Source organism: Notechis scutatus, chromosome 7 (genome assembly GCF_049901735.1).
Source record: "Notechis scutatus isolate UNSWTSFEM ecotype Mainland chromosome 7, rNotScu1.2, whole genome shotgun sequence".
Taxonomy (NCBI): Eukaryota; Metazoa; Chordata; class Lepidosauria; order Squamata; family Elapidae; genus Notechis; species Notechis scutatus.
The window spans coordinates 6,078,862-6,105,220 of record NC_142015.1 but is presented as its reverse complement, the minus strand read 5'-3'; the positions used below and the strand labels follow the sequence as shown (position 1 = coordinate 6,105,220).

Here is a 26,359-nt window from a genome sequence, read left to right as displayed (position 1 = left end):
ATACAAAATATTCTGTTTGCTTTTTTAAGAGGTGTCATATTATTCTTAGTCAATCTCTTCATTTGCAACAGGCTGAATCAAGTAAGATGATGCAACAGTGCTATGTAATAGTGTGAACGACTAAATAATGATGGATTCAGCTGAGCTTTAAATCCTTTGCAGATGTATAAAGCACAGAACTTGAAAGATACTGATGAAATAGGAGTCAATTAAAAATTATTTTCGATATTAGCTGCATTCGCAGGACAGGTTGCCTATGGTTAGGAACTATAGTTTACTTAACTTTCTGGGGTTGGGAAATGCATCATAAATTGTTTGCACAGACTGGATTGGCCTGACTGCAAACTTTAAAAATGTGTTTGGTTTATTTCTGGTTCAGCATTGTGCAAAACCAGCCCTTTTGATGTCCACTTGCATCAAGAACATTTTGCAATTGGATTTCAAAAGGAGCATATTTCACATTTGCATCACAGCTGTTTTGGGCAGAAAAGTAGCCCAGCTGAACTCTTAAGAGCCAAGTAAATCAATCCAGATGTTTCTCATAAGAGTCCAAATGAAGTTGTTTCAACCAGAGAAAGGAGAACATTTTCAAAAAAAAAAAAAAAAAAGGTCACACTGGCAACCTCGCTAATGTACAAGGGCATAAAAGTTGTCTAAGTACACAGATGTGACGTGCCTCAAGTTGAGCCTATGAGGTAGAAAGTATTTTCAAAAAGTTGCCTTGTTTTGGATTGAACATCCCTCCCCTGACGTCCACCAGTGACACGTTGCAGATCTTTACATCAAGTACCAAAAAAACCAAAAAGCACATTTTTTTCCATCTTTCTTAGAATTGGCTGCTGGGCTTCTGCTGCCCCCTGGTGGAATTTGTAGGAACAGCAGCTGAAAACAGCTTTCTGCAATTAGATTCTATTATAAATCAATAAACAGGGAAAAGCCACGGATGCATAGAGTTCATTTAATTAAGTTGCTTTTCAAATTCGTGTGTGTGTGTATATGTTCTGTTTTCCTGACATTCTGGTACTGTTGTTTGTCTTTATGCACACACACACACACACACACACACAAAATGTGTTTATCTTCTTTTTCATTGGAATCGTTGGAATGTGACATCCAAGTCCAGCTGAGCTGAGTGGGATGACATGTAGCGTAGTCCAACACATCTGGCATGGACTAGATTGAAGAAGGCAAGTTCTAATCTTGTGAAGCCTTCCTTCCATAGATGCGTCTACTTGTATTGTTTAAGAGCTCCGGAAGATGTTCTGCAGAGAAAAGTTACAGTGTACCACAGAAGGTTGGCAGTTTGAGACCCAAGTACCGCAGGACGGGATGAGCTCGCGGGCTCTTGCTCCAGGTTCCTGCCAACCTAGCAGTTCAAAAGCATCATCATAGTCTTCTTTTAATGACCCCATAATCCCTTGCGTCTGAGCAACTAAATGGAGCTGAGTGTTTACTGGCTGGATGCCCTTCCTGTCGTCAATGCAGTGGGTTTTCCCCCCAGCAGATTGTGCCCAGAGATAGAAATATCTGCCTCTACTTAGGATCGAACTCACAGCCTCCTGATTGTGAGGCGAGAGCTCCACCTCTAGGCCACCGCATCACTTATTAGCAGTTTGAAAGCATGTAAGTAGATAAATAGGTACCACTTCGATGGGAAGGTAATAGCATTCCATGTGCCTCTGTATATTGTTATGCTGGCTACATGTCCACGGAAGCCTCTTCTGACAGGCTTCCTCAGCTAGGAAACAGATGAGCACCATCCCTGACATGACTAAAGAGGGGAATTCTTAGTTATGGTGAACATCGGGAAGCCATCTTCTTCATGGCTGCATCCCTATGAGGGCAGGTAGAAGCTACTTTGAACCCCACTGAAGTCCCAAAGGTGCTTTTTTCAGGAGGCCACTGAATTTTCTGGTTTTTTTTTTTCGTTTAATCCAAGAAACGTTTTCAGTTCTGACAGGATGGCGGGGAAGGGAAGGATTTATACTCCTTGCAGACAGTTGGTCATTTGCATCCTTTTAAAGGGTCATTGAGGCCACTTGGAGGTTTATCTGTGTTCTCGGGGCCACCTGAGTGGTGCTCAAATGGCCAGCTGTCTGCAAGGAATAGAAATCCCTTCCATTCCCCACCATCCTGTCAGAGCTTGAAGAAGCTACTTGGATGAGAAGTGAAACATCTTCAAAAGAAAAAAAAAACAAGAAAGTTCAGTTGCCTCCTGAAAAAAAGCACCTTTGGGACAACCATGACCTGGAGGACTGCGAACCTCTAAGACAGAGGCCTCCAACCTTGGCAACTTTAAGACTTGGGGACTTCAACTCCCAGAATCCCTCAGCCAGCAAACCTCTAAGACAGAGATCTCCAACCTTGGCAACTTTAAGACTTGGGGACTTCAACTCCCAGAATCCCTCAGCCAGCAAACCTCCAACCTTGGCAACTTTAAGACTTGGGGACTTCAACTCCCAGAATCCCTCAGCCAGCAAACCTCTAAGACAGAGGCCTCCAACCTTGGCAACTTTTAAGACTTGGGGACTTCAACTCCCAGAATCCCTCAGCCAGCAAACCTCTAAGACAGAGGCCTCCAACCTTGGCAACTTTAAGACTTGGGGACTTCAACTCCCAGAATCCCTCAGCCAGCAAACCTCTAAGACAGAGGTCTCCAACCTTGGCAACTTTAAGACTTGGGGACTTCAACTCCCAGAATCCCTCAGCCAGCAAACCTCTAAGACAGAGGCCTCCAACCTTGGCAACTTTAAGACTTGGGGACTTCAACTCCCAGAATCCCTCAGCCAGCAAACCTCTAAGACAGAGGTCTCCAACCTTGGCAACTTTAAGACTTGGGGACTTCAACTCCCAGAATCCCTCAGCCAGCAAACCTCTAAGACAGAGGCCTCCAACCTTGGCAACTTTAAGACTTGGGGACTTCAACTCCCAGAATCCTCAGCCAGCAAACCTCTAAGACAGAGGCCTCCAACCTTGGCAACTTTTAAGACTTGGGGACTTCAACTCCCAGAATCCCTCAGCCAGCAAACCTCTAAGACAGAGGCCTCCAACCTTGGCAACTTTAAGACTTGGGGACTTCAACTCCCAGAATCCTCAGCCAGCAAACCTCTAAGACAGAGGCCTCCAACCTTGGCAACTTTAAGACTTGGGGACTTCAACTCCCAGAATCCTCAGCCAGCAAACCTCTAAGACAGAGGTCTCCAACCTTGGCAACTTTAAGACTTGGGGACTTCAACTCCCAGAATCCTCAGCCAGCAAACCTCTAAGACAGAGGCCTCCAACCTTGGCAACTTTAAGACTTGGGGACTTCAACTCCCAGAATCCCTCAGCCAGCAAACCTCTAAGACAGAGGCCTCCAACCTTGGCAACTTTAAGACTTGGGGACTTCAACTCCCAGAATCCCTCAGCCAGCAAACCTCTAAGACAGAGGCCTCAACCTTGGCAACTTTAAGACTTGGGGACTTCAACTCCCAGATCCCTCAGCCAGCTTTGCTGGCTGAGGGATTCTGGGAGTTGAAGTCCCCAAGTCTTAAAGTTGCCAAGGTTGGAGATCCCTGCTGTAAGAGACTTCTAACCCCACTGAAGAATCTCTGCAGGGTTGTTGTTGTTGTTGTTGTTAAAATGTACTCTTAACAGTTGGGTTCTCCAAACTTCAGATCAGTACCAAAGCACTGATAGGGTTTCCCACCCCCTAGACATTTAGCCCCACTTTCCAGAAAGTCTTCCTCCAGGCAATGGTTAAGAAGCATTGCAAGGATTCCAGGGATAGAAACATTCGTACAGTAAAACAAACAGCAGGCTCTTATTTTGAATAGGGGTAAAAAGAACAAGAAAACAATACTGCCAAGGATTGTGTGTTGTGATTGGAAAGCTTGGTGAAGTCGGTTTTGACAGACATTTCCAAAAGAATTAAGTGATCAAAGCTGCACAGGCTGGGCTTAAGTGACACACACACATAGACACACACACCTCACACGTAGTGCTGGAAAACACTTGCTCCACAATAATAGTTATGTCAGCTATGGATCGCTGGAGAGTCAGGGAGAGCTGGGCTCGTTTGTCAAAAAGCAAACTACGGCATCTGAGAGCTCCATTATTAGGTGGGACTTGCTTGGTGGACCCTAAAGAGAACCCCCAAGGATCCGGCTGCCAGGAACGTAGTGGGGGCTAGGAAGCTTCATTTTGGGATGAACTAGGATGCTGGATCTAATTTAGAAAGTCTGTAACATTAGATAAGCATTAGATTATTATATCATACATTGCCCAGAATCCCTCTCTGGAGGAGATAGGCAATTAAGAAATCTCTTTCTTTCTTTCTTTCTTTCTTTTCTTTCTTTCTTTCTTTTCTTTCTTTCTTTTCTTTTCTTTCTTTCTTTCTTTCTTTCTTTCTTTCTTTCTTTCTTTCTTTCTTTCTTTCTTTCTTTCTTTCTTTCTTTCTTTCTTCTTTTCTTTCTTTCTCATCTATATCTCTCTCTATCTCTATCATTTCTCTCTCTCTCTCTCTGTATCTATCATCTATCTATCTATCTATCTATCTATCTATCTATCTATCTATCTATCTATCTATCTAATCTAAATGGCTGTGTGTGTGTGAATGTTCCAGCATAACTCTGGAACGTCTCAAGCAATTTCAATCAACCTTGGTACACAGATTACTTACTCTCTGGAAACAAATATTGTGGGGGGTAAGACATCCCTAACACCCCTCGGGGTGAGTGTTCTGTTAAGCTACAGACTGTGGTGCCTTCAAATGGCTTCTACCGTACTGCCTTCAAATGGCTTCTACTGCACAGCGCTGTGGTAACGGCTTCACAGTACTCCACAAGGGGCTCTCTCTGGTAAGGGGGAAAATCCAACGTTAAGAAATTACGTTTGTTCCGGGTCGCCCAAATTGAGGCTTTTCCTATCTAATATAGGATTAGGATAAATAAAGACCCGGGCAACGCCGGGTTATCAGCTAGTATGAAATAAAAACAAACCAGCAACTTTCAAGGAAATAATATATCGTTCTATTCCCGCCGCTCTCATTCCTGCTTTTTAATATTGAATCTGTGTTTTTCTGTTAACATTTATTTCTTTACCATGTTTGCAGATCTTTTTTCTCCCATCAGCTGACGCCCAGGCTCCTATTTTGTACTAAACGACATCTGTTTGTTTTGGCTCAGCCTGTTGTAGGAACTCCACCACTGGGATTTTCACACACTTTAAATAAGCCAGGAGTTAACGTAAGATGGAAAGCTTAGCTGCGTGCAAGCCTTGCGCTTCGTTCCTCAAAGCTATCTCCGGTGGCTCTTTTTATCCCAGCATTCGTTTCAGTAATGTTTATGTATGTGTGTGTGTGTGCGCGCACACACTGAGTGAACATGTAGCTCACATATCAAGAGCCCCCACGGTTGAAACAGATCTGCAACCAAGTTTTTTCAGAATGTTTTTAGAAATTCTGGTACTGTCAGTGCAAACAACAAAGCTTTTAGAGACTGGCAAAAGGGCAAAAGTGAGCTTTGATTTTTCCCAAAGATGTTTATACAGGTAGTCCTTACGATCCCAAAATTGCACCTAACGTCTATTGCTAAGCGAGACAGCTGTTAAATGAATTTTGTCCCATTTTACTGCCTTCCTTGCCACTGTCGGTAAGTGAATCACTGTGGTTGTTAAGCCAGTAAGAGGCTCGTTAAGGGAATCTGGCTTCCCCATTGACTTGGCTTGATCACGTGACCATGGGGATGTTGCAACGGTTGTTAAGTGTGAAAAATGGTCATAAGTCACCTTTTTCAGTGCTGTTGTAAATGCACTGTTGTAAGTTGAGGACTAGCTGTACGTCTATTGGAAATGTTTATTTCAGGGACAAACGTATGAAGTTAAGATTAAAATGATTCTCTACTGGGATATATCTGACAGCTTGTCTTGTGTTATGAATGCAATCCTCAAGTTACTTATTTCTCAGCTAGAAGCTAAGAAACTGGGTGAAATTATCATATATATTTTTTGTCATCTTATCTTAAACTGGTCTTTAAGGATAGGCAAATCTGGCAGAAAAACTACAGACATTTTCGTAGTATGGCCCGACTGAGTCTTATTTTAGAACCCCAATTCAGACAGACACTGGTTACAGGTTAATTCAACACCCACAATTTAATCAACAAAGACAATAAAATTACAAATAATCGAATTATTGATAATAATCAATAATCAATCAAATCATCAAATTATCAATTAACTCTACCTGAGCGAGTTATAGATAACTTAATTCATACTTCCAATTGATCCTTACTCTATTTAAATAGGTTTGTGGTTCAATTCTGTGTGTTTTTTTGTAACATTTGCTCCTTCTGAAATAACAGAAAAACACGCTGGAGTGTGTGGTCTTTTCACCAATGGGTAAAAAGGAGGGATAATGCTTTTATACGTGTGACAGGAGGAAACCAGCCGGAGCAAGGATGGTTTTCATTTTATTTGCGCACTCAGAGGAAAATGCTGTCCATCTTCCATTCTTCTCATTTGACTTTGAGAAGCGGGGCTGCAATTTTCTGCAAGACCATTTGGAAGGGCCTTCTTCCTACTTATAAGTAAGTCTTTTTAAGCACCGGACTATAAATCAATTCAAGTCTTGTCTGATGAGCGGAGGGAAGCCCAACTTTCTACAATTTCTCATAGAAAAAAAAAAAAAGGCTTCAGGGTGGCAGGGAGGTCCCTTCTTACAAAGTTTAAATTAATTGCAAAAAAAAAAAAGTTTTTAAGGAATTATATATACCTACTACGTGGGAACCGTTCTGCATGAAGTTACAACTGGTCTAGTCCGCGGATTATGTACATATTTACAAAATGGAATAAGTTACATGGATGTCTCACGAATGTGAATCTTCACCCTGGGGTGCAAAGCGATTCCCCCCCACCTGGCTGAGATGTACGGCCGTCACGTCTGGAGAACTGGAGTTCACAGGGCGATTCGCGAAGGAGCCGGTCGATTTAAGCTGCCAACGAACGTGTTGCAAAGTTGCAAGGGTAGTGCTTCCAAGGTCTTTTTTTTTTTCTTCTTTCTCCCTGAGGGTCCAAGCTCTTTGATGGGAAAGCAGTTAGACGCCGTTGGCGCTGGCTTTGCTGTTCCGGGGAGCTTCTATTTTACTCTTTTGAAAGGAAGGAACCATGGGCAAAATATGAGCAATGAAGGTAAAAGGACGACAATTATTGTGTTTTTATTTTATCCTTTTTTCCCCCCATATGTACCCATGTTTCCCCCAAAATTAGACCCGATCTTATTTTCTTTTGGTCCCCGAAATAAGCACCAGGACTTATTTTTTGGGGGGATGTCTTACCCGCTTACCTTAGGACCACACCGCAGCCACAAACAGGTGTGGGGCATCTCCACCCCTCACCCCACCTTGATTTTTACGCCTGCACCTTGCCCCACCTCGCACAACCAGACGGTGTAATGGAGTGGGTGGGGTCTTAACTAGGGCTTATTTTGGGAATAGGTCTTATATTCGCCGCATACATAAAAACCAAACCGGGGTTTATTTTGGGGGGTAGGTCGTATTTTCGGGGAAACACGGGATGTGTGTGTCACTTCAAGGAGGTAAACACATCTTAATACTCCTGCCTCTTCCTATTTTTTCCCCACAACAACAACCCTGTGAGGTGGGTTGATCTGAGAGAGTAAGCAACCGGCCCAAAGTCACCCAGCTGGCTTTCCTATCAGAAGGAGGCCTAGAACTCAAGTTTCCTGGTTTCTTAACCAGGAAACACATATTAAACACATCTTAACCACCACACCCATATTTTCCAAACAGGGCCTTTTAGGTTCTGTGGGCTTGAACTCGCAACCAGATGCCTGGGGCATCCTGGGAGTTTTAAATCCAGACATCTTAAAAGTTTGTCATGTTTGAAAAACAGTATACTGGGAGTCCTCGATTTATGACCACAATTGAAACCCAAAATTTCTGTTCTTAAGTGAGACATTTGTGAAGTGAGTTTTGCCCCGTTTTACAATGGCCACCATTTTAAGTGAATCACTGCAATTGATAAAGTTGATCAGCTCGGTTCTTAAATGAATCCGGCTGCCCCGTTGATTTGGCTGGTCAGGAGGTTGCAAAAGGGGGATGATGTGACTTTGGGAAACAGCAATGGTCATAAGTATGAATCGGTTGCCAAGCTTCTGAACTTTGATCACATGATCATGGGGATTCTACAAAGGTGGTAAGTGTGAAAAATGGTCATAAGTCACTGTTTTCAGTGCCGTTGTAACTTTGAATGGTCACTAAATGAACTGTTGTTAGGCAAGGACTACCTGTAGTACATCAGCTGGCTCTCAGTGTTTTCAGAGGTGGAAAGGTCACAAATGGTGATCACATGATCCCAGGACACTACAACCATCATAAATAGAGCCGTGGTGGCACAGTGGTGAGAATGCAGTACTGCGGGCTCCTTCTGCTGACTGCCAGCTGACTGCAATTCGGCAGTTCAATTCTCACTGGGCTCAAGGTTGACTCAGCCTTCCCTCCTTCCGAGGTGGGTAAAATGAGGACCCAGATTGTTGGGGGCCATAGGCTGACTCTGTAAACCGCTTAGAGAGGGCTGTAAAAGCACTGTGAAGCGGGATATAAGTCTAAGTGCTATTGCGATGCCAGTTGCTAAGCACCCGAATTACGGTCAGGTGACCATGGGAATGCCGCAATGGATGTGTAAAAACCATCACAAGTCATTTTCACAGTCACTAAATGAATGTACTGTGGCATTTGCTTGCTCTCCAGACCAAAAAAGCAATTAGTGTTTCAAAGAGCAGGCAGCAGTGTGGAATCGAAAGTACATTCCATTCATATTTTCTTCAAAGACTGATTAGATGGCTGAAGCTTCTGCCGAGAAAAAATCTTTGGAAAGCATGATTGATGACTCTTGGCTATGGACGTTTTTTGTTGGATGATACACCCAGAGGGGTGGGGGGGAAAGCAGGATCAAGGGTGACAGTGAATTACATATCTCAGAGTTGGCTAGGCCCAGGTTAGTGCCGGACGTAGAATGGTAGCTTCAAATAAATCCTCTTTATTTTTGGGGTGTGTGGCTCGAGGCTCATGATTTAATTGGAGTAACTGCCGGAACCCTGACGGAATGGATGGAAAGAGATGTAGGTTCTTCCCACCCATGGACCTTCTGCCAGGTTTTGTTTTTTTTTTTTTTTGTACACTATGGGTCCAAAAGTAAAACTCACCTCTCCCACAGGAGGCTTCACTGACATTTCAGGAACTGATAATTTGTCTTTTGGCGGCAATATAAAGTCTTCACTCTTCGAAGCAGAGGGAAAAAAGAAATGAAGTCAACCAAATTCCATAGATTGGTATTCCAGAATCAGAACCAACTGACTGAACTATTCCATATTCCGACACTTTTAAGATTAAGGATGCTATCAATTTTCCTCTGCTATCAAAAAAAGCTTGGCTATCATGTGGTACCCAAAAGCACTGATGGTGTTATCTAGTTAGGGTAATAAAACGTCTTCAAAGACACAAGGGAGCTCCAAGGACCCCTCAGAGCTTGGTTATTCATTTCTACTACAATCTGGATTTGGTAGAAAAATTATGGGATATGAGCTAATTCTTGATGGGACCATATTCTTCCATAGCAGACACATAAAGCCAAACTGTATTTATATGCCCTTCAAAAGAGACAGAAGCTAAGAAGGAAACCAAAACACCAGAACCACATCCTCTTATATCTACCAACACCCAGATAAGCGGGGGATGACACCAGACAAACAAACAAGTAGAAAACAATATCTTAAGGAAACTACCAAAGAGACAAACTATCAAGCAGAAAACAATACCATAATTGGAGTGGAATGTAGTCTGGATTCCCAGGAGGGAGGGGCTGCATTCAGAGAGCAAAGAGGCAGCGAAGCATGGAAAGTACAATGGGACAAAAAGAGGATTAAGAAGGATCCTCCCTAACTGTTCCCAGAGTGTATCTGTAGCGATGTAAATAGTTCTTTTTAGTTTGGCAAGATTTATGTCTATAGGAGAGGAACAACAAAGTAATTGCTCAGAAGCAGTGTGATGTGTCTTTCTTGGCTCTTACGCCCTGACAATCAAGGAACTAACTAGGAAAAAAAAATCACACTCCCACCAACACTGGCAGGGTAAGCTATTATAAGACCACATTCTCTAGTACTGATGATGCTACCTAGATGGGTAATGAAATGTCTCCAAGCAAACAACCCAAGCTCAGAGGACACCAAGGACTCCAAAATAGGCACAGCTGAAAACATACACCCCAATTCTCACCTTTCTTTCCTGCACGTTGGGGGCAGAATCCAACAAGGTCTCCTCCTCTTCCTCCTCCTCCTCATCCATTTCTGCATCCTCACTCTTCAGAGGCTAAAGCACAAATGAAATGCCTGGGTTAAGACAACCCTGGATGACACAATAGCACAATATAACACACACGTGGTTAGAAGGCATTGTGACCTTCTTTAGTCTACTTAGCTATCAACAAAGCTCAAGCTGTACATGCTGCAATTAAACACTTAGCAAGAATAAGAGTTCTCTTAGGCTCCCAGAAGCTGTACTGTACGTACAGTTAATGCGTCCATTCAAGAAAAAGGTTTAAGAAATGGAATCAGTAATTTACTATGATTATCTCCGTTAAAATTACAATAAAGCAAAACCTGAGCCTTTGATTCCATATACTCCATTTTCCCCCAAGGGCAAAGCCTTTCATGGGGAAGGGGGATAAATTTCTGGATTTACCTTCTACCATGCTGATGGTAAAATCAAAGCCTCATGGGATTTGTTGTACTGTGTGTAAGTTGGCTGAAATATACTGCTGGTTTAAGGTAAAGGAAGGAAATCTGTTATTCTAACAGGTTTTTCTTCTTTCTTCTCAAACCCACTCAGTGCAATGAATGTACCCTCCAGGGACATCTGACTACAATAAGCACATCTGGAAGAGGCCAAGCAATAGCACTTAGCAAGAGCACTTAGACTTACATACGGCTTCACAGGGCTTTCCAGCCCTCTCTGAGCGGTTTACAGAGTCAGCCTCTTGCCCACAACAATCTGGGTCCTCATTTTACCCACTTCGGAAGGATGAGTCAACTTTGAGCCAGTCAGGATTGAACTCCTGGCTGTGGGCAGAGTAAGCCTGCAATGCTGCATTCTAAACTGGGAAGGAAGGAAGGAAGGAAGGAAGGAAGGAAGGAAGGAAGGAAGGAAGGAAGGAAGGAAGGAAGGAAGGAAGGAAGGAAGGAAGGAAGGAAGGAAGGAAGAGTACTTATATACCACTTCACATTGCTCTACAGCCCTCTCTCAGCAGTTTACAGTCAGCCTCTTGCCCCCAACAATCTGGGTCCTCATTTTACCACCTCGGAAGGAGGGAAGGCTGAGTCAACCTTGAATTGGTCAGAATTGAACTGCTGGCAGTGGGCGGAAGGAAGGAAGGAAGGAAGGTAGAATAGCAATAGCATTTAGACTTATCTACTGCTTCACAGTGCTTTACAGTCCTCTCTAAGCGGTTTACAGAATCAGCCTCTTGCCCCCAACAGTCTGGCCCCTCATTTTACCAACCTCAGAAGGATGGAAGGCTGAGTTAACATTGGTCAGAATCGAACTCATAGCAGTGGGCAGAGTCAGCCTGCAATGCTGCATTCCATCCACTGCGCCACCATGGTTCCTCCAAGGCCAAGCAAGGAGAAGCTGCTACCCCTCGCTCCCTAGTCTTGCTCGGGAAACAGACCAAGTCTGTTTGACAGTCGCTGCTCCAAAACCTGCTCACCTTAGTTGTATTCACCACCATTGGCTTGGGACTCACATCTGTCAAGTACAAGGCACGAGAAAGCAGCAGCAAAGAAGGGGGAACTTTTTCTTTGAGGTTCAAATCCAGCCACTGTACAGCAGAGACGAGGAGAGAGAGCGTTCACAGCAATTTTCTGGGAAATTAACCTTTTGCAAATCCGAAACATCCAGATGCAAACAACCTTTTTCTGTAGCAAAAAACTTTCCTTTATATTCTGCACTGGTATGGCTCTCTGACTGAGACCGGAAAATTCCTGACACACTGAAACTGGAAAAGCACATTATGCTTTGTTCTCATGGTCCTTCCCCAAAGGTGCTTTGGAAAGGAACCATCAAGGTAAATGGAGTCTTTCCCACACTGAAATTGGCGGGATATTGGTTGCCAGGAGGCGCAATGGCTCAGTGGTTCGAGACCCGAGTGCTGTGCAGCAGGATGAGCTCCCATCACTTGCCTCAGCTCCTGCCCCCACAGCAGTTCTAAAGCATGCAAGTAGGTAAATAAGTACCACTTCAATGGGAAAGTAAGAGAGTTCTGTGCATCTGGGTGTATAGTCGTGCTGGCTACACGGCCACGGAAATGTTTTCAGGTAACGCTGGCTCCCTTGGCTAGGAAGCGGAAATGAGCACCACCCCCTAGCGACATACACGACTGGACAGGGGAAACTTTTACCGTTACCTTTTAGGTTGCAAGAACTCCAACCATAAGGTACGCTAGAGGAGTTAAAAAGCTCAGAAGAAAGCCCCCCGCTCTTGCTGGAAGATTGAAGTGGCTGCAGGTGTGGCGAGACCCTATCTGACTCTAAAGCTGCTGGCTGCCAAACCTGAGCTATACTCTTGAGATGTTAACTGCTCAGGATGGGAAGGGAGCCTCCTGCAGCCCAGCACTCCATCCTAAGAAGCTGCTTTCAGTACCTGCTGATGAGAGCCACTAATGACGCCTACTTAAGCAGCCTCTCATTCCTCTCTGCTCCATTTGGGTCCTTAGCTCAGCCGGAACAACTGCTTATATCTGTAAAGTTAAACTGGAATACTTTCGAATCTCGTTCTGAGCCAATAGGCCAACTAAAGATCTGGCCTCAAAATTAGACTTGCCATCTCTCTCTTTTTTTTTTTAAACAAATTTTATTAATTTTGCATTAATTACATTTCTTAGTGCTTAATAAACACCATGTTATCTGGATGTTGAATTTGCTTAGCAATACAGATTCCATTCTTACTTTCCACCCCATGTTTCCCCAACCACTGATGAAATTAAGTTCCATGTTCGATAATATTCTAGACCTGCCAACTCTCATAGCAACCTTTTCCAATGTGATGCTCTTCAGAATCAGGGAACATCTCCCATTTTTGCAGATGTTGGTTTGGAGTAAGAAGTTATTGCCTATCGGCAAAGCAACAGAGGTCGGTAGACGCTGTGTTAAAATATCACATGGGCCTTTTGGGGGGGAAAAAAATTAAAAAGGTTGGCTTGGCCCATTTTAGCATCCCAAACAGATGCTCGGAGGGAAAGATCACATGTGACTTGTGGTTTCCATCCAGTCCGGATGATGAAGCCGCCCGATACCTTTGGATATTCTTCTCATACTCAGTTCCCTTCCTTCCCTCCCTCATCCCTAACTTACCTGGTTCAGTTGCTCTTTGAGCTGGTCCTCCGTAAGGCCCAGTGACCTCATTCCTCTTGCTCTGCATGCACTCTGCAGCTCAGACACACTCAAGCCATTAACGCCTTCCTTGGCTATCATCTACAGGCAGGAAAGAGCAAAAATCAGCTTCATATGGTTGTGAGCCACCGTGGCGCAGTGGTTAGAGTGCAGTACTGCAGGCTCCTTCTGCCGGCTGCCGGCTGCCTGCAATTTGGCAGTTTGATTCTCACCAGGCTCAAGGTTGACTCGGCCTTCCATCCTTCCGAGGTGGGTAAAATGAGGACCCAGATTGTTGGGGGCAATAGGCTGACTCTGTAAACCGCTTAGAGAGGGCTGGAAAGCACTGTGAAGCAGGATATAAATCTAAGTGCTTTTGCTATTGCTATCACGTAGATCATTTCACAAAATCAAGGCTCCCATTCAGGCTACTGCCATTTTAGAAGGGATCTAAGTAACCTGTTCTTGCCAATAACATGCAAAATTTAGCCAACTTCATTCTCTCGGCCAGCTTGCCCTGCATTTAAAGATAGCTTTCTTTTTTAACAATGAAAATTTTAAATTGCAAAACATAGCTCTGCTTCCTTAAATCTGCACATTTGCAGCCATGCTCAGAAGACACATATGCTGATATTTTAGTCCTGTACATCAGGGATCCCCAACCTTTTCGACGCCTGCGCCCGGTTCCGGCGTCAGCTGGGCGCCGCCATCTTTTTTGACGAAAATCACTTCCGGTGACGTCATCGGGAGTGATTTTCGTCAAAAGATAATGCGCTTAGCGCTCGGTGAGCTTTTTCGGGTAGAAATGGCTTTCTACCCGGAAAGCTCACTCAAGCGCTGGCGCCGCCATCTTTTTGACGAAAAATTGCTTTTTTTACCAAAAAGATGGCGGCGCCCAGCAACCAGCGGCCCGGTAAGGCTTGTTCACGCCGGCACCGGTCCGCGGACCGGCGGTTGGGGACCCCTGCTGTACATGTTGTAAGCAATCAACTGGTTAAAAGGCAGATGACAGATGAACAATATCCTGCTTGGTTAGGAGCCTAGTTTCAATCGTCTCAAGAAAAGCACATCAAATAAATTAATGAAAATTTATAAACTGCATTTATGGTCAATAGATGACAAGGGAGGAAACAATCAAAATTCACTGGCTGCCTCAACCTAACGATACTAAATCAATCTCAGAGAATCCTTAGGCAGGCTCATTAATTAGCTTAAAAGCCTTTGTTTTCCCTCTTGTGATTATCTGCCTTGATATTAAACTACTTTCTCCTACCTTATTTCTTTATTTCATTAATTAAGCAAATTTCCTATTTAATACTTTTCATGATTCCTCCTGTTGCAATTAGTACCATTGCTCTAGAATCAGACAAGACTCTTACGCTCTCGGCACCCAACTACAATTGAAAAGGAGGTTTTTGTGAAGTTATGTTTAACGGTTTTTTGAACAGAAGTGGAATAAGATCGAAGAAATCTCAGCAACTGTACTGTTTTCAGTTTAGAACCTAAGATCGATTTTTTCTTTTAAAAAAAGAGGCCTTTTCAGTTTAGATTTGATTTGACGTTACAAATGGATTCTTTGTGAATGATGAGGATGCTAATCAATTTGTTGATAAGTGAAGAAAGTGTAGATGATAACAGAATCAGAGTTGGAAGGGACCTTGTTGGTCATGTAGTCCAACTCCCTGCCCAAGTAACATTGGGCCATTTCTGACAAATAAGGAGAAACTTTCTGACAGTAAGAACAATCAACGAATGGAACAGCTTGCCCTTGGAAGTTGTGGGAGCGCCATCAGTTGAGACTTTCAGGAAGACATTGGACTGCCATTTGTCAGAAATGGTGTAGGGTCTCCCGCTTGGGCGGGGGTTAGATGACCTACAAGGATCCTTCCAACTCTGATTATCTGATCTGTTTGAAATGGCAGTCTAGTCTCTTCTTGAAAGTCTCAAGTGATGAAATTTTCACAACTTCCGAGGGCAACTTCTGTTCCATTGGTTGATTGATCTCACTGTCAGAAAAATTTCTCCTTATTTCCAACTTGAATCTCTCCTTGTTCAGTTTCCATCCATTATTCCTTGTCTGGCCTTCGGGTTCTTTAGAAAATAGTTGGCCCCCTTCCTCTCTATGGCATCCCCTCAAATATTGGAACACTGCTATAATGTCTCCCTTGATCCTTCTATTCACTAGACTAGCCATACCCAATTCCTGTAACCGTTCATTTGTTTTAGTCTCCAGTCCCCTAATCATCCTGATTGCTCTTCTCTGTACTTTTTCTAGAGTTTCATCATCTTTTTTACAGTGTGGCAACCAAAACTGGATGCAGTCCTCCAGGTATGGTCTTACTAAGGCTTTATAGAGTGGTATTAATACTTCACTTGATCTCGATTGTATCCCTCTGTTAATGCAACTTGGGATTGCATTAGCTTTTTTGGCTGCTGCTGCACACTATTGGCTCATATTTAGCTGGTTGTCCACTAAGACTCCAAGATCCCTCTCACAGTTCCTGCTATTGAGCCTGGTTTCACCCAGTCTATATGTGTACTTTTGGTGTGTTTTTTTTTGCCTAAGTGTAAGACTTTATTTTTCTCTACAATACAGGCAGGCAGGCCAGCCTCTGGAGATAAACACCAGGGAATTAGGTTTCAGAATTAGTTGATTGTTCTCACTGTCAGAAAATTTCTCCTTATTTCCAGATTGAATCTATCTCCTTGATCAGTTTTCATCCATTATTCCTTGTCTGGCCTTCAGGTGCTTTGGAGAATAGCTTGACCCTTTCCTCTTGGGGGCAGCCCCTCAAATACGGGAAGGCTGCTATCATGTCTCCCCTGGTCCTTCTCTTCATTAACTAGTCAGGCCCAGTTCCTGAAACCGTTCATCGGTTTTATCCTCCAGTCCCCAATCATCCTGGTTGCTCTTCTCTGCACTCTTTCTAGAGTCTCAATATCTTTTTTATAGTGTGGTGACCAAAACTGGATGCAGCACTCTAGGTGTGGTCTTACTAAGGCTTTACGGAGTGGTATTAGTACTTCCCTTGATCTTGATTGTATCCCTCTGTTAACACAATTTAGGATTGCATTAGCTTTTTTCGCTGCTGCTGCACACTGCTGGCTCCTATTTAGCTGGTTGTCCACTAAGACTCCAAGATCCCTCTCACGGTTACTACTATTAAGCCTGGTTTCACCCAGTCTATATGTGTACTTTTGGTTTTTCTTGCCTAAGTGTAGGACTTTACTTTTCTCTACATTGAATTTCATTTTGTTAAATATGGCCCAGTGTTCTAGTCTGTCAAGATCCAGATGGATCTTGAGCCTATCTTCCAAAAGTAATTTGTTTTCATTTGCAGTCAGGATCTCACTAGACTTGAGAGGCCATCTTAGAAGAAGTTGGATTCATGGAGGTTGATTTGGTTTTTCCTGCACTTATAGAAAGTCAGACCAGATGATCTTCATGGTCTCTTTCCAAAACATCTAGTAACCAATGCCTTAAAGACCTTAAGCCAGCAATCCCCAACCTTTCCGCCTTGGTGGCCAGGCTGGGGAGGGTGTGTGGAGGGATGGTTCTGTGTCAGCAGTAGGTGTGGCCCTCTGCTCACACAAATGGAGCTTCACTAGTGAGCGCAAGCATGAATGCCCGCCAGTTGTGCAAGCGGAGCTGCGCACATGTGCTCCCCCATTGCTTGGGGTTGGGGATTCCTGCCTTGCTATATCATTCCTATCTCAAAGAACTGTTTGCAGATCTCAACATACAGCTCCAGTATCCATCTGGAGTTAAAGAGTATTAAATTTTCACTATTTGAACAACCTTGCAAACTTTTTGCAAACTCGGCACTGAGCTAGAGACCCTGGTTCCATTCTGCATTGATCAGGGGGTTCTGGGCTAATGATGGTTTTTCGGCCTAACTTACCACGGTTCTCGTGGGTTATTAGCATGAGGAAAGATCCCTAAACTCGCTGAGAACAGTTGCAAGCGCATTCAAATTAACTAGATTGAAGGAGCGATTTTTTCCCCCCCAAGCTCTTGGCAAAAGACGGGTGCATCTCCTTACCTCGTCATCAACTTTGATGGATCTGAGCTTCATCAAAAGCTGGAAGCGGAGGAGGTTGTTGGTGCCAATGGGCTGCAACTCCAGCAGTTTGCAAAGGATGACCAGCTGGGACCTCTCCAAGTGTTCCAGGGTCAGCTCATCCTCAAACAGTTTGGAAAACTGCACAATTTCCTGAGTGCTGGGTTGTTGGCCGCTATGTCGAACCTACACACATAAATGAGGACTACAGAATCGGTCTCCCCAAACCCATTGCTAGTTTTCTTTATAATAATAAAGCAAAGGTTCCCCTTGCACATACGTGCTAGTCGTTTCCGGCTCTAGGCAGCAGTGCTCATCTCCGTTATAAAGCCAGCGCTGTCCAAAGATGTCTCCGTAGTCATGTGGCCGGCATGACTAAACACCTTCGAAGGCGCACGGAATGCTGTTCCCTTCCCACCAAAGTGGTCCCAATTTTTCTACTTGCATTTTTTATATGCTTTCGAACTGCTAGGTTGGCAGAAGCTGGGAGAAGTAACCGGACTTCTCTCCGTGACACAGCGCTAGAGATTTGAACCGCCAAACTGCCAACCTTTCTGATCGACAAGCTCAGCATCTTGGCCACTGAGCCACAGTGCCCATCTTTATAATGATAAGGCGGCCCAAATTAAAGACTTTTTCCCTCACAGAGAGAAAAGTTTGGTGCCATCATTTTACCTCAAGACAGCGAGCAAAATCTGTCCTGTCTGCCACTGATTTTAATGATACATATTTGGTAATCTTTAATATTTCATCTTTAATATTTTTCCTCTTTTAATTCTTTATATTGTTTTTCAATATTTTTGCATTTCCCTGGTATTATTACAGTTATAGAAAATCTAAGGCTGTTGGAAGCAAGAAATATATTTTTCATTATTTGCATCTATTGTTATTTTTCATCCTTGTTCAGGAAACTGGACAAGAGAGCTATCTTAAAGACGCAGAGTTTCTAATAAATGCATTCAGTTAAAATTACTGTAAGCCCCTCATGGTGGTATGAAATTACAGAAACTTACAAATTTGCAATACTTTTAACATCAAACTGAGAATTAAAACCACATAATTCCTCCCTTCAGATATAAGCTTATAGATTATCCCACAAGTATTGTTCAAAAGGCAGCTGGACTTTCTTGGTTTTTTTTGTTTTTGTTTGTAAACGTTCTTCACAACTAAAGAAGCTTCTTGGATGAGAAGCAAAACATTTTCAAAGAAAAAAAGCAGGAAAGTACACCTGCCTTTTGAACAAATGTCTATGGAGTTTCCCAATCATCCAGGTCATGGTTGTCCCAAGGGTGCTTTTTCAAGAGGCAACTGGACTTTCTGTTTTTTCTTTGAAGACATTTCATTCTTCTTTAAAGAAGCTCTGCTGAAGAAGCTTCTTGGATGAGAAACAAAACATTTTCAAAGAAAAACCAGCAAGTACAGTTGCCTCTTGAAAAAAAGCACCTTTGGGATGCCTTTTGAATAGCATCTTTGGGACAACCATGATCTGGATGGTTGAGAATCTCCACAGACATGAAACCAAGGTGTTGATTGAGGCTCCATCAAACTCTTAAGGGGGCTACTTTTGATGTTTCAATTTTGGTTTATAAATGTTAAGACCCATAGACTTCATGCTAGCTGGGGAGTTCTGGGAGTTCAAGTCCAAAAAATCTTAAAAGTTTCCAAGGTTGCATGGTCCTGATTTCAACAGTTCCATCTTATGGGAGGCCTTTGAAGCTTAGCAAGCATTTTTAAATGAAGCATAAAGCTCCAGGGCTCCAGCTTTTCTATTCCCCGAGGGAAACCTACCTTCTGAACATAGGAAGAGAAGAGTTGGGTAGCTGCTCCTGTGCTGGCTTTGTTTCTCCTTGCCAACTCTGCAATTGTCTCCTGCAAGAATTTGGCTAGCTCCAACTTCGCACTCAGTTTCTTCCTCTGCTTTTCTTCCTTGGTGCAAAGAAGAATGAGAAAGGTAAGGAATTCTCTCGCAAAGCAGCAAGCTGCTTGCCATTCTTGGCAAAAGTAAAGCTCTATTTTCTTTTCATTGTACCACTTGCTGGGAAATGGGGGTGAGGTGGGAGGATATTCTAAAGGGAGAGAGGAAAAAGTATCAAAAAAAGACAAAGGGAGAACCAAAGACCCAACAATGTTTTTTATATATAGACTGCTACCTATTCTCTGCACTTCAAACCCATCCGTAGACAGACTCAAACAGTACAGCTTCAAGGCAACGTGTATTTTCATTTTCATTCAGCTCCCCCAGAGGCTTTAAAGAAGTTTAAAACTCTCCCGGGTCCTCTTTGCAAAAGTACAAGTTAATCCTCAACTTGCAACCAAAATTAAGCCCAAAATTTCCCTGGCTAAGCAAGACAGTTGTTAAGTGAGTTCTGCCCCAATTTGCGACCGTTCTTGCCAGTTGGCAATTGAATCTCTGCAGTTGTGTGAAGTTAGTAACACGGTTGTTAAGTGAATCTGGCTTCTCCATTGACTTTGCTTGTCTTGCAAAAGGGAATCATGTGACCCCTGGAGACACTGCAACAGTCATAAGTACATGCCAGTTGCCAAGAGTCCCAATTTTGATTACGTGATTAGAGGGAGGCTGCAAACAGTTGTAAGCGTGAAAAACGGCCATAAGTTTTGGCCTCCCAGAGGCTCGAGGGAAGCCTCTGCAGCCGTTGCAGGCTGAAAAACAGATCTGTTTTGTCACTTCCTGTATTTCCGGAAATACCGGAAGTGATGAAACGGGCCCATTTTTCGGCCTCCAAAGGCTGCAGAGGCTACCCTTGAGCCTCTGGGAGGCCAAAAAAGGCCTTAAAGTGGCTGAACATCAGCTGGGAGGCATGCGCAGTGCAGGTAAGGGAGTGGCTGGGGGGGGTGCATTGCCTTCTGGGTGCTGGCACACACGCGCACGCACACACTTTTCAGCACAGGAATCCAAAAAGGTTAGCCACCACTGGCATACGCCATTGTTGTACATTCTAATTCCAAACCATCTCTGGGATTTTAGAATAGAATAGGAACAGAGAATAGAAAAGAGGATAGAAAAGAGAATTCATTATTGGCCAAGTGTGATTGGACACACAAGGAATTTATGTCCAGTGCATAAGCTTTCAGCGTACATACGAACACCACTCATATGTTGTACATACAAACAATTGTATGTTGTACATACAAACAACACTTACACAAGTGGTAAGTCATACATCATAAATCATAAGATACAATCGTAGAATAGAATGAGCTGGAAGGGACCTTGGAGGTCTTCTAGTCCAGCTCAAGCGGGAGAACCTATACTATTTCTGACAAGTGGTTGTCCAATCTCTTCTTAAAAACCTCCAGTGATGGAGCGCCCACAATTTCTGGAGGCAAAGCTGCTCCACTGGTTAATTGTCCTCACTCTAAGGAAGTTTCTCCTTAATTCCAGGTTGCTTCTCTCCTTGATTAGTTTCCATCCCTTGTTTCTTGTCCTGCCCTCTGGTGCTTTGGAGAATAATTTGACCCCCCCTTCTTCTTTGTGGCAGCTCCTCATAAATCATAAACAAAGGGTAAATCATAAGATACCAATAGGAGAAGATAGATGAGACGATGAGAAAAGAGAAGAATATGTCTTGCGAATCTTTACAAATGGCAGAGCAAGATAATTCTGCTATATGCTACTCTCTTTGACTAGGCTAGCCTAGATTTCCTCTTTTGTTCATCCTTTCATTTCAACTTCCCTCCATGCTGCCTGAGGTAGCGTGCATTATGCGCCTTGCATCCTCTCTGTCTGAGCAGGAGGGGGAAAAAAACCTCATCAAAATGATTCAAGAGCTTTGTGTCTCGGTGAGGGTTTGAACAGGTCATCCTAGGTTCCTGTCCTCCTCCACTTCTTGCGAAGATTAATTCTTCTAGAAGGGCTAGATTTTATAGCATGCTGGAGGCAAAGAATTCCTAAGATATAGGCGTCGTGACATAGCTCGACCCAAAGATTGAGCTTTTTTTTTTTCTTTTCAAAATTGAAAATACTGACCTTTTTCGATTCGGTTTCAAAGGTGGAAGGCAACATCTCGGGAAAGAGTTTAAGAAATACAGGTAACAGGAATTCCATGAAAGGTACTATGATGAACACCAAGAACGGGACTAGCCGGAAGAGATCTGCTGATGTCCTCATCAGCTGCAGAAAACAGAAACACAAGCCAAAACATGACACTGTTCCATACATTGCCTTAAGGCAGGGGTAATCGTAGACATGTTTCAATAAGCCACGATAGTGAAATCATGTAACATTACTAAACCAAAACCAAGGAAACCAAACAATGGCTTCCTGAATCCTTCTCCTTTCCACTAAAAAGGCCAGGAGAAGCCTTGCTCCAAGCCAGCACTTGGCCAAATTAATTTCAACATTGCCAACATTTCATCTGCAGAAACGCTGGCTGCATCCCTGCTTGTTTTTGAGAAGTAAGTCAAAAAACCGTTTTACTCCACAACTTTTCTGTTTTGTACGAGGTGGTGGGTTCAGGCCTTACTGTTATATGCAATCAAACGTTTGGGTGAAGAGAAATATACGTGGTGCCCCAGGATAATGTTGCAGGATGTCCCTCTAGCAGAGGGTTTGTTTTGGGTTATTCTATGCGTAGTATTTACGTGGTGCCTAGCTGTGCGTCCCTTGGACTGCAAGGCGATCCGACCGGTCAGTCCTAGAGGAGATCAACCCTGGCTGCTCTTTAGAAGTTCCAGATCCTGAAGATGAAACTCAAAAGATTTTGGCCACCTAATGAGAAGGAAGGACTCACTGGAGAAGAGCCTAATGCAGGGAAAGATGGAGGGCAAAAGAAGAAGAAGGGGACGGCAGAGAATGGAGTCACTGGAGGAGTAGATGCAGAGGTGGGTATTCAGCAGGTTCTGACCAGTTCTGGAGAACCGGTATTGGAAATTTTGGGTAGTTTGGAGAGCTGGCAAATACCACCTCTGACTGAAGATTTTACAGTATCCTTCCCCTGCCACCAAACCACGCCCACAGAACTGGTAGTAAAATAATTTGAATCCCACCACTGAGTAGGTGTGAGCTTAAATGAACTCCAGGGGATGGTAGAGGACAGGAAGGCCTCGAGGAACATTGTCCATGGGGTTGCGATGGGTTGGCCACGACTTCGTGACTAACAACAAGAATAACAAGAAGTTTTGTGTGGCTTTTTATTGGTTGATAGGGGTGCTGATGGCCAGCTATTAAATTTCTGGCTGTTGTCAAGTGCTCAGCTCCTAAGTAGCAATAGCAATAGCACTTAAGACTTATTGGCCACAACATTCTGCTGGTCCTCATTTGACCCACCTTGGAAGGACGGAAGGCTGAGTCAACCTTGAGCCTGGTGGGATTTGAACTGCCAAATTGCAGGCAGCTGGCTGCAGCAGAAGTAGCTTGCAGTACTGCACTCTAACCACTGCGCCAGAGGCTCCTTACCTTTTAAGCTGGTCGTAAATCAGCCCTCCTGTTGACCGGCATCACACAACTACACGCAACCAGGCACCGTATCAATACTATGCATAGAAATAACGCAAAGCACATGTTCCGGTAGAGAGGAATTCCCTGATGATGGGCTCCAGCATGAGTCCAAAAGCTCGGACGATTAAACCTCGGGTTTCGATGACTGACCCAGATTGGATCTGGAACCACCTGGGAGCTTATCACAGAGACACGCACTCTCTCATACTCTTCAAGTCACACGTGAGCTATCAGTAAGTAGGGATTCCAAATTCACAGCTAGAAGAAAGTACAGACCTTTGAGTTACGACCATAACTGAGCTTGGCAAGTACGGTCGTAAGTTGCAAAGGTTATAAAGCGGGATGCCATGCGACTCGACCTGATTTTATGGACTTTTTTTTTTTCACAGCAGTCATTAAGCAGACACCGCAGTCCGTTAAATGACTGTCCTCTATGGCAGTGATCCCCAACCTTTTTACGCTGCGGCCCCGGTATTCCCAACCTTTTTATGGTGCGGCCCGGTACCGACATCAGCTGGGCGCCGCCAGAGCTTTTCTACCGGAAAAGCTCACCGAAGCACTTTTTCATCAAAACAAGATGGCGGCGCCCAGCAAGCCAGAGGCCCGGTAGGACTTGTTCCACGGACCGGTGCCGTCCCATGGACCGTGGTTGGGGACCCCTGCTCTATGGGGTGGGTCTTGCCCAAAACCAGAAATGTCGATTTCCAGCAAAAACCATCATTAAGTTGCAGTCACAGGACTAGGGGCCAATGCAAATAATTGTAAATGTGAGCCGGTTACCAAATGCCCAAAATGTGGCCGTGTGACTGACGGAGAGGGTGGCGTCAGAACTTTGAAACCAGCTTGTCAGTAGCTTTTTTTTGGGGGAATCCGTCATAATTCGACCGTAATTTAAGGACTGCCTGTACGGCACCAATGAATGAGCATTTATGTTCTGAAGGAAGCCGACACCTGGCTCCAGAATCCCAGGAGAAACGACCTGGGAAACTGACTGCAGGGCCTGATGCTCTAATCCGAGGTGGGGGTGTCAATCTTCGAGGGCCGGATCATCACTGTAGTTCTCTGCTGTGGGCCAGCAGGGGGGGAAACACGGAGGGGAAACGAGATGAGACACCCCCTGCTGGCCAAAATGGGACACAAGGCAGCCTCCCTGCACCTCATTTTCAGCCTCCATGGTCTCCTGCAGCACTCCCCTGGCTGAAAATCGGCGGCGCAGGGGCCTCCGCACGGCCCGTTTTTGGCTGGCAGAGTATTGGTGGAGGCCAGGGAGGATGAAAATGGGCTGCGCAGGGGCCTTGCAAAGGCTTCCACGCAGCCCGTTTTGGCCAGCAGAGGCCCTGCGGGACAGATTTAAACACCCCCACGGGCCTTGAGTTTGACCACCACCCCCCCGCTATAATCCAGCAAAGCAGGTGGGGGGAATGAACAAGAACATAGAAATCATCAGAGCCAAATGCCCGGCTCTCCCTTATTCAGCCCATCGACTGACGGAGTGATCAAGTCACCTTATTTCAGATTTTGATTTGCTTTGTCCAGCGAATAAAGAATCCGCTGGTGCAGGACACTGTCCATTCAAGAGGAAGCCATTCGTCATGCACAGAGTGGCTAGTTTGCTGGCTGCTCCCCAAAGCCGGTCAATTGCTCACCCTTCGTCTCTCCCTCCTGGTGAGGATTTGCCCGTGCAACAGTCTCCAGACCATCCGAGCTGCCACTTTCGTGTCGATCCAAAGCAAGTGGAATCCATTGTAATAGTGTCTCAGTTCATCTACAATCCTCTGCCAGAGGGATCTTCTAACGGTTCCTGCGGCTTTGTCTGGGAGACCGCCAGGAGTGGGGTCTGTTTTTACAGGGCTTGGCTCAGGGGGAGGCTTGTCCTGATGCCAATAAGCTGAGGTGCGAAACATCCGCATCGGTCTAATGAGGAAGTGAGGCCAACTGTTTCCCTGCGGGGAACTGGAGGGGAACTGGTGGCTTTCAGAGTCCTTCTGGAATGTTCCGTTAGGGTGGGAATCCAACAGTTGAGCGAGCGCAGCGGACGAGGAGAACTGGGAACAGCAGGGGTGTACAAGGAGGCATGATGACCCTCTGGAAGAGAAAAAGAGTCTAATCAGAGGGGTAAAACTAGATTTCATGGAGGGATGCATCAAGGTTGTGTTTGACCACCAGGGGCCAGAGTGGGTGTGGCCAGGCTTGATGTCACTAGTGTCAGGTGTCAACTAAAAAAATACTTCTTCGGTCTTTTTAGTTGCCAGCAGAAAGGGAGTGGGGAAAAGCAATGCATTCCTCAAATGCTTCAGATAATTGCTAGGCACCCTGAAGCTGTTGGCGCGCAGTATTATTACTGAAGAGCATGATTGATGACTCTTAGCTATGGATGTATCCCATTGGAGAATATACATCCAGTGGGTGGGGGTGGAAGACCAGGGTCAAGGGGGAAATGAATGTTGTATCTTAGTGTCGGCTGCACCCAGGTAACCCCGACATGGACACTTCTAATAAATCTTTTTTTTTTTTACTCTGAGATCGGGGTGCCTGTGGTGGCCCAAGTGCTCTGCCAGCGAAAATGGGCTCCAGAGCTCCGTTTTCGGCTGGGAAGGCCTCCTGCAGCCCTCTGCCAGGAAAAACGGAGCTCAGCCCTCCCGAGCTCCGTTTTCGCTGGCAGAGGGTTGCAGGAGGTCGTTCCAGCTGAAACCAGAGATTGGGAGCCTGTTTTCGCTGGCGGAGGCACGGCGGGCCGGTCCTTCGTTGTTTCCAGGGTAGCTCCACGGGCCAGATCTAAGCACCCAGCGGGCCAGATCCGGCCTAGTGTTTGATACCCCAGGTCTAACTCATTGCTGCAACCAAGGTTTGGGTTATGGCTGGTCAGAGATACATTTAGCAAGGCGTTGATCAGGAGCCCTGATATTTGAAATCCAGAGGAGTCTACAAATGCCTTCTCAGACAAAGACATTTTATAGGTAGTCCTTGACTTACGACTGCAACAGAGCCTGAAGTTTCTGTCGCTAAGCAAAACATTTGCTAAGTAATCTTTGCGCCATTTTGCAATCTTTCTTGCCATGGGTGCTAAGTGACTCACTACAGTTAAGTTAGTCACATGTCGTTAAGTGAATCTGGTTGCCTCATTGACTTTTCATGTCAGAAGAGGGCAAAAGGGGATCACATGACACTCCCAGGACACTGCAACCATCATAAATCTGAGTCAGTTGCCAAGTATCTGAATAAGTCATAAGTCACTTTTGTCAGTGCCATTGTAACAGTCACTAAACAAACGGTTGTAAGTCAAGGACTAACTGTAGGTCATTATGACCTGCAGCTTTTTTATTTGGAAGCAACTGAAGTGTTTTCCAACCTTGGCAATTATTAAGATGGATGGACTTCAGTTCCCAGAATTCCACAGCCAGCATGCAGCAAGGGAGTTAA

General features: G+C 44.6%; 1 protein-coding gene across 2 annotated transcripts in view; it reads right to left on the bottom strand.

Annotated features, from left to right (window-relative positions):
• Nucleotides 1-6,106: 6,106 nt before the first annotated feature.
• LETM2 (leucine zipper and EF-hand containing transmembrane protein 2) overlaps nt 6,107-26,359 on the bottom strand; it is a 24,114-nt gene continuing 3,861 nt past the window's right edge. For both annotated transcript variants that reach the window (XM_026681141.2, XM_087969641.1), the window contains exons 3-11: nt 24,586-25,024; nt 21,470-21,613; nt 19,270-19,407; nt 17,464-17,667; nt 13,403-13,522; nt 11,761-11,871; nt 10,272-10,364; nt 9,203-9,277; nt 6,107-7,124 (exon numbers count right to left, since the gene is read on the bottom strand). In XM_026681141.2, coding sequence (XP_026536926.1) covers nt 7,074-7,124; nt 9,203-9,277; nt 10,272-10,364; nt 11,761-11,871; nt 13,403-13,522; nt 17,464-17,667; nt 19,270-19,407; nt 21,470-21,613; nt 24,586-25,024 — 1,375 coding nt within the window. In that variant the 3' untranslated portion in view covers nt 6,107-7,073. The remainder of the gene's footprint in view (nt 7,125-9,202; nt 9,278-10,271; nt 10,365-11,760; nt 11,872-13,402; nt 13,523-17,463; nt 17,668-19,269; nt 19,408-21,469; nt 21,614-24,585; nt 25,025-26,359) is intronic.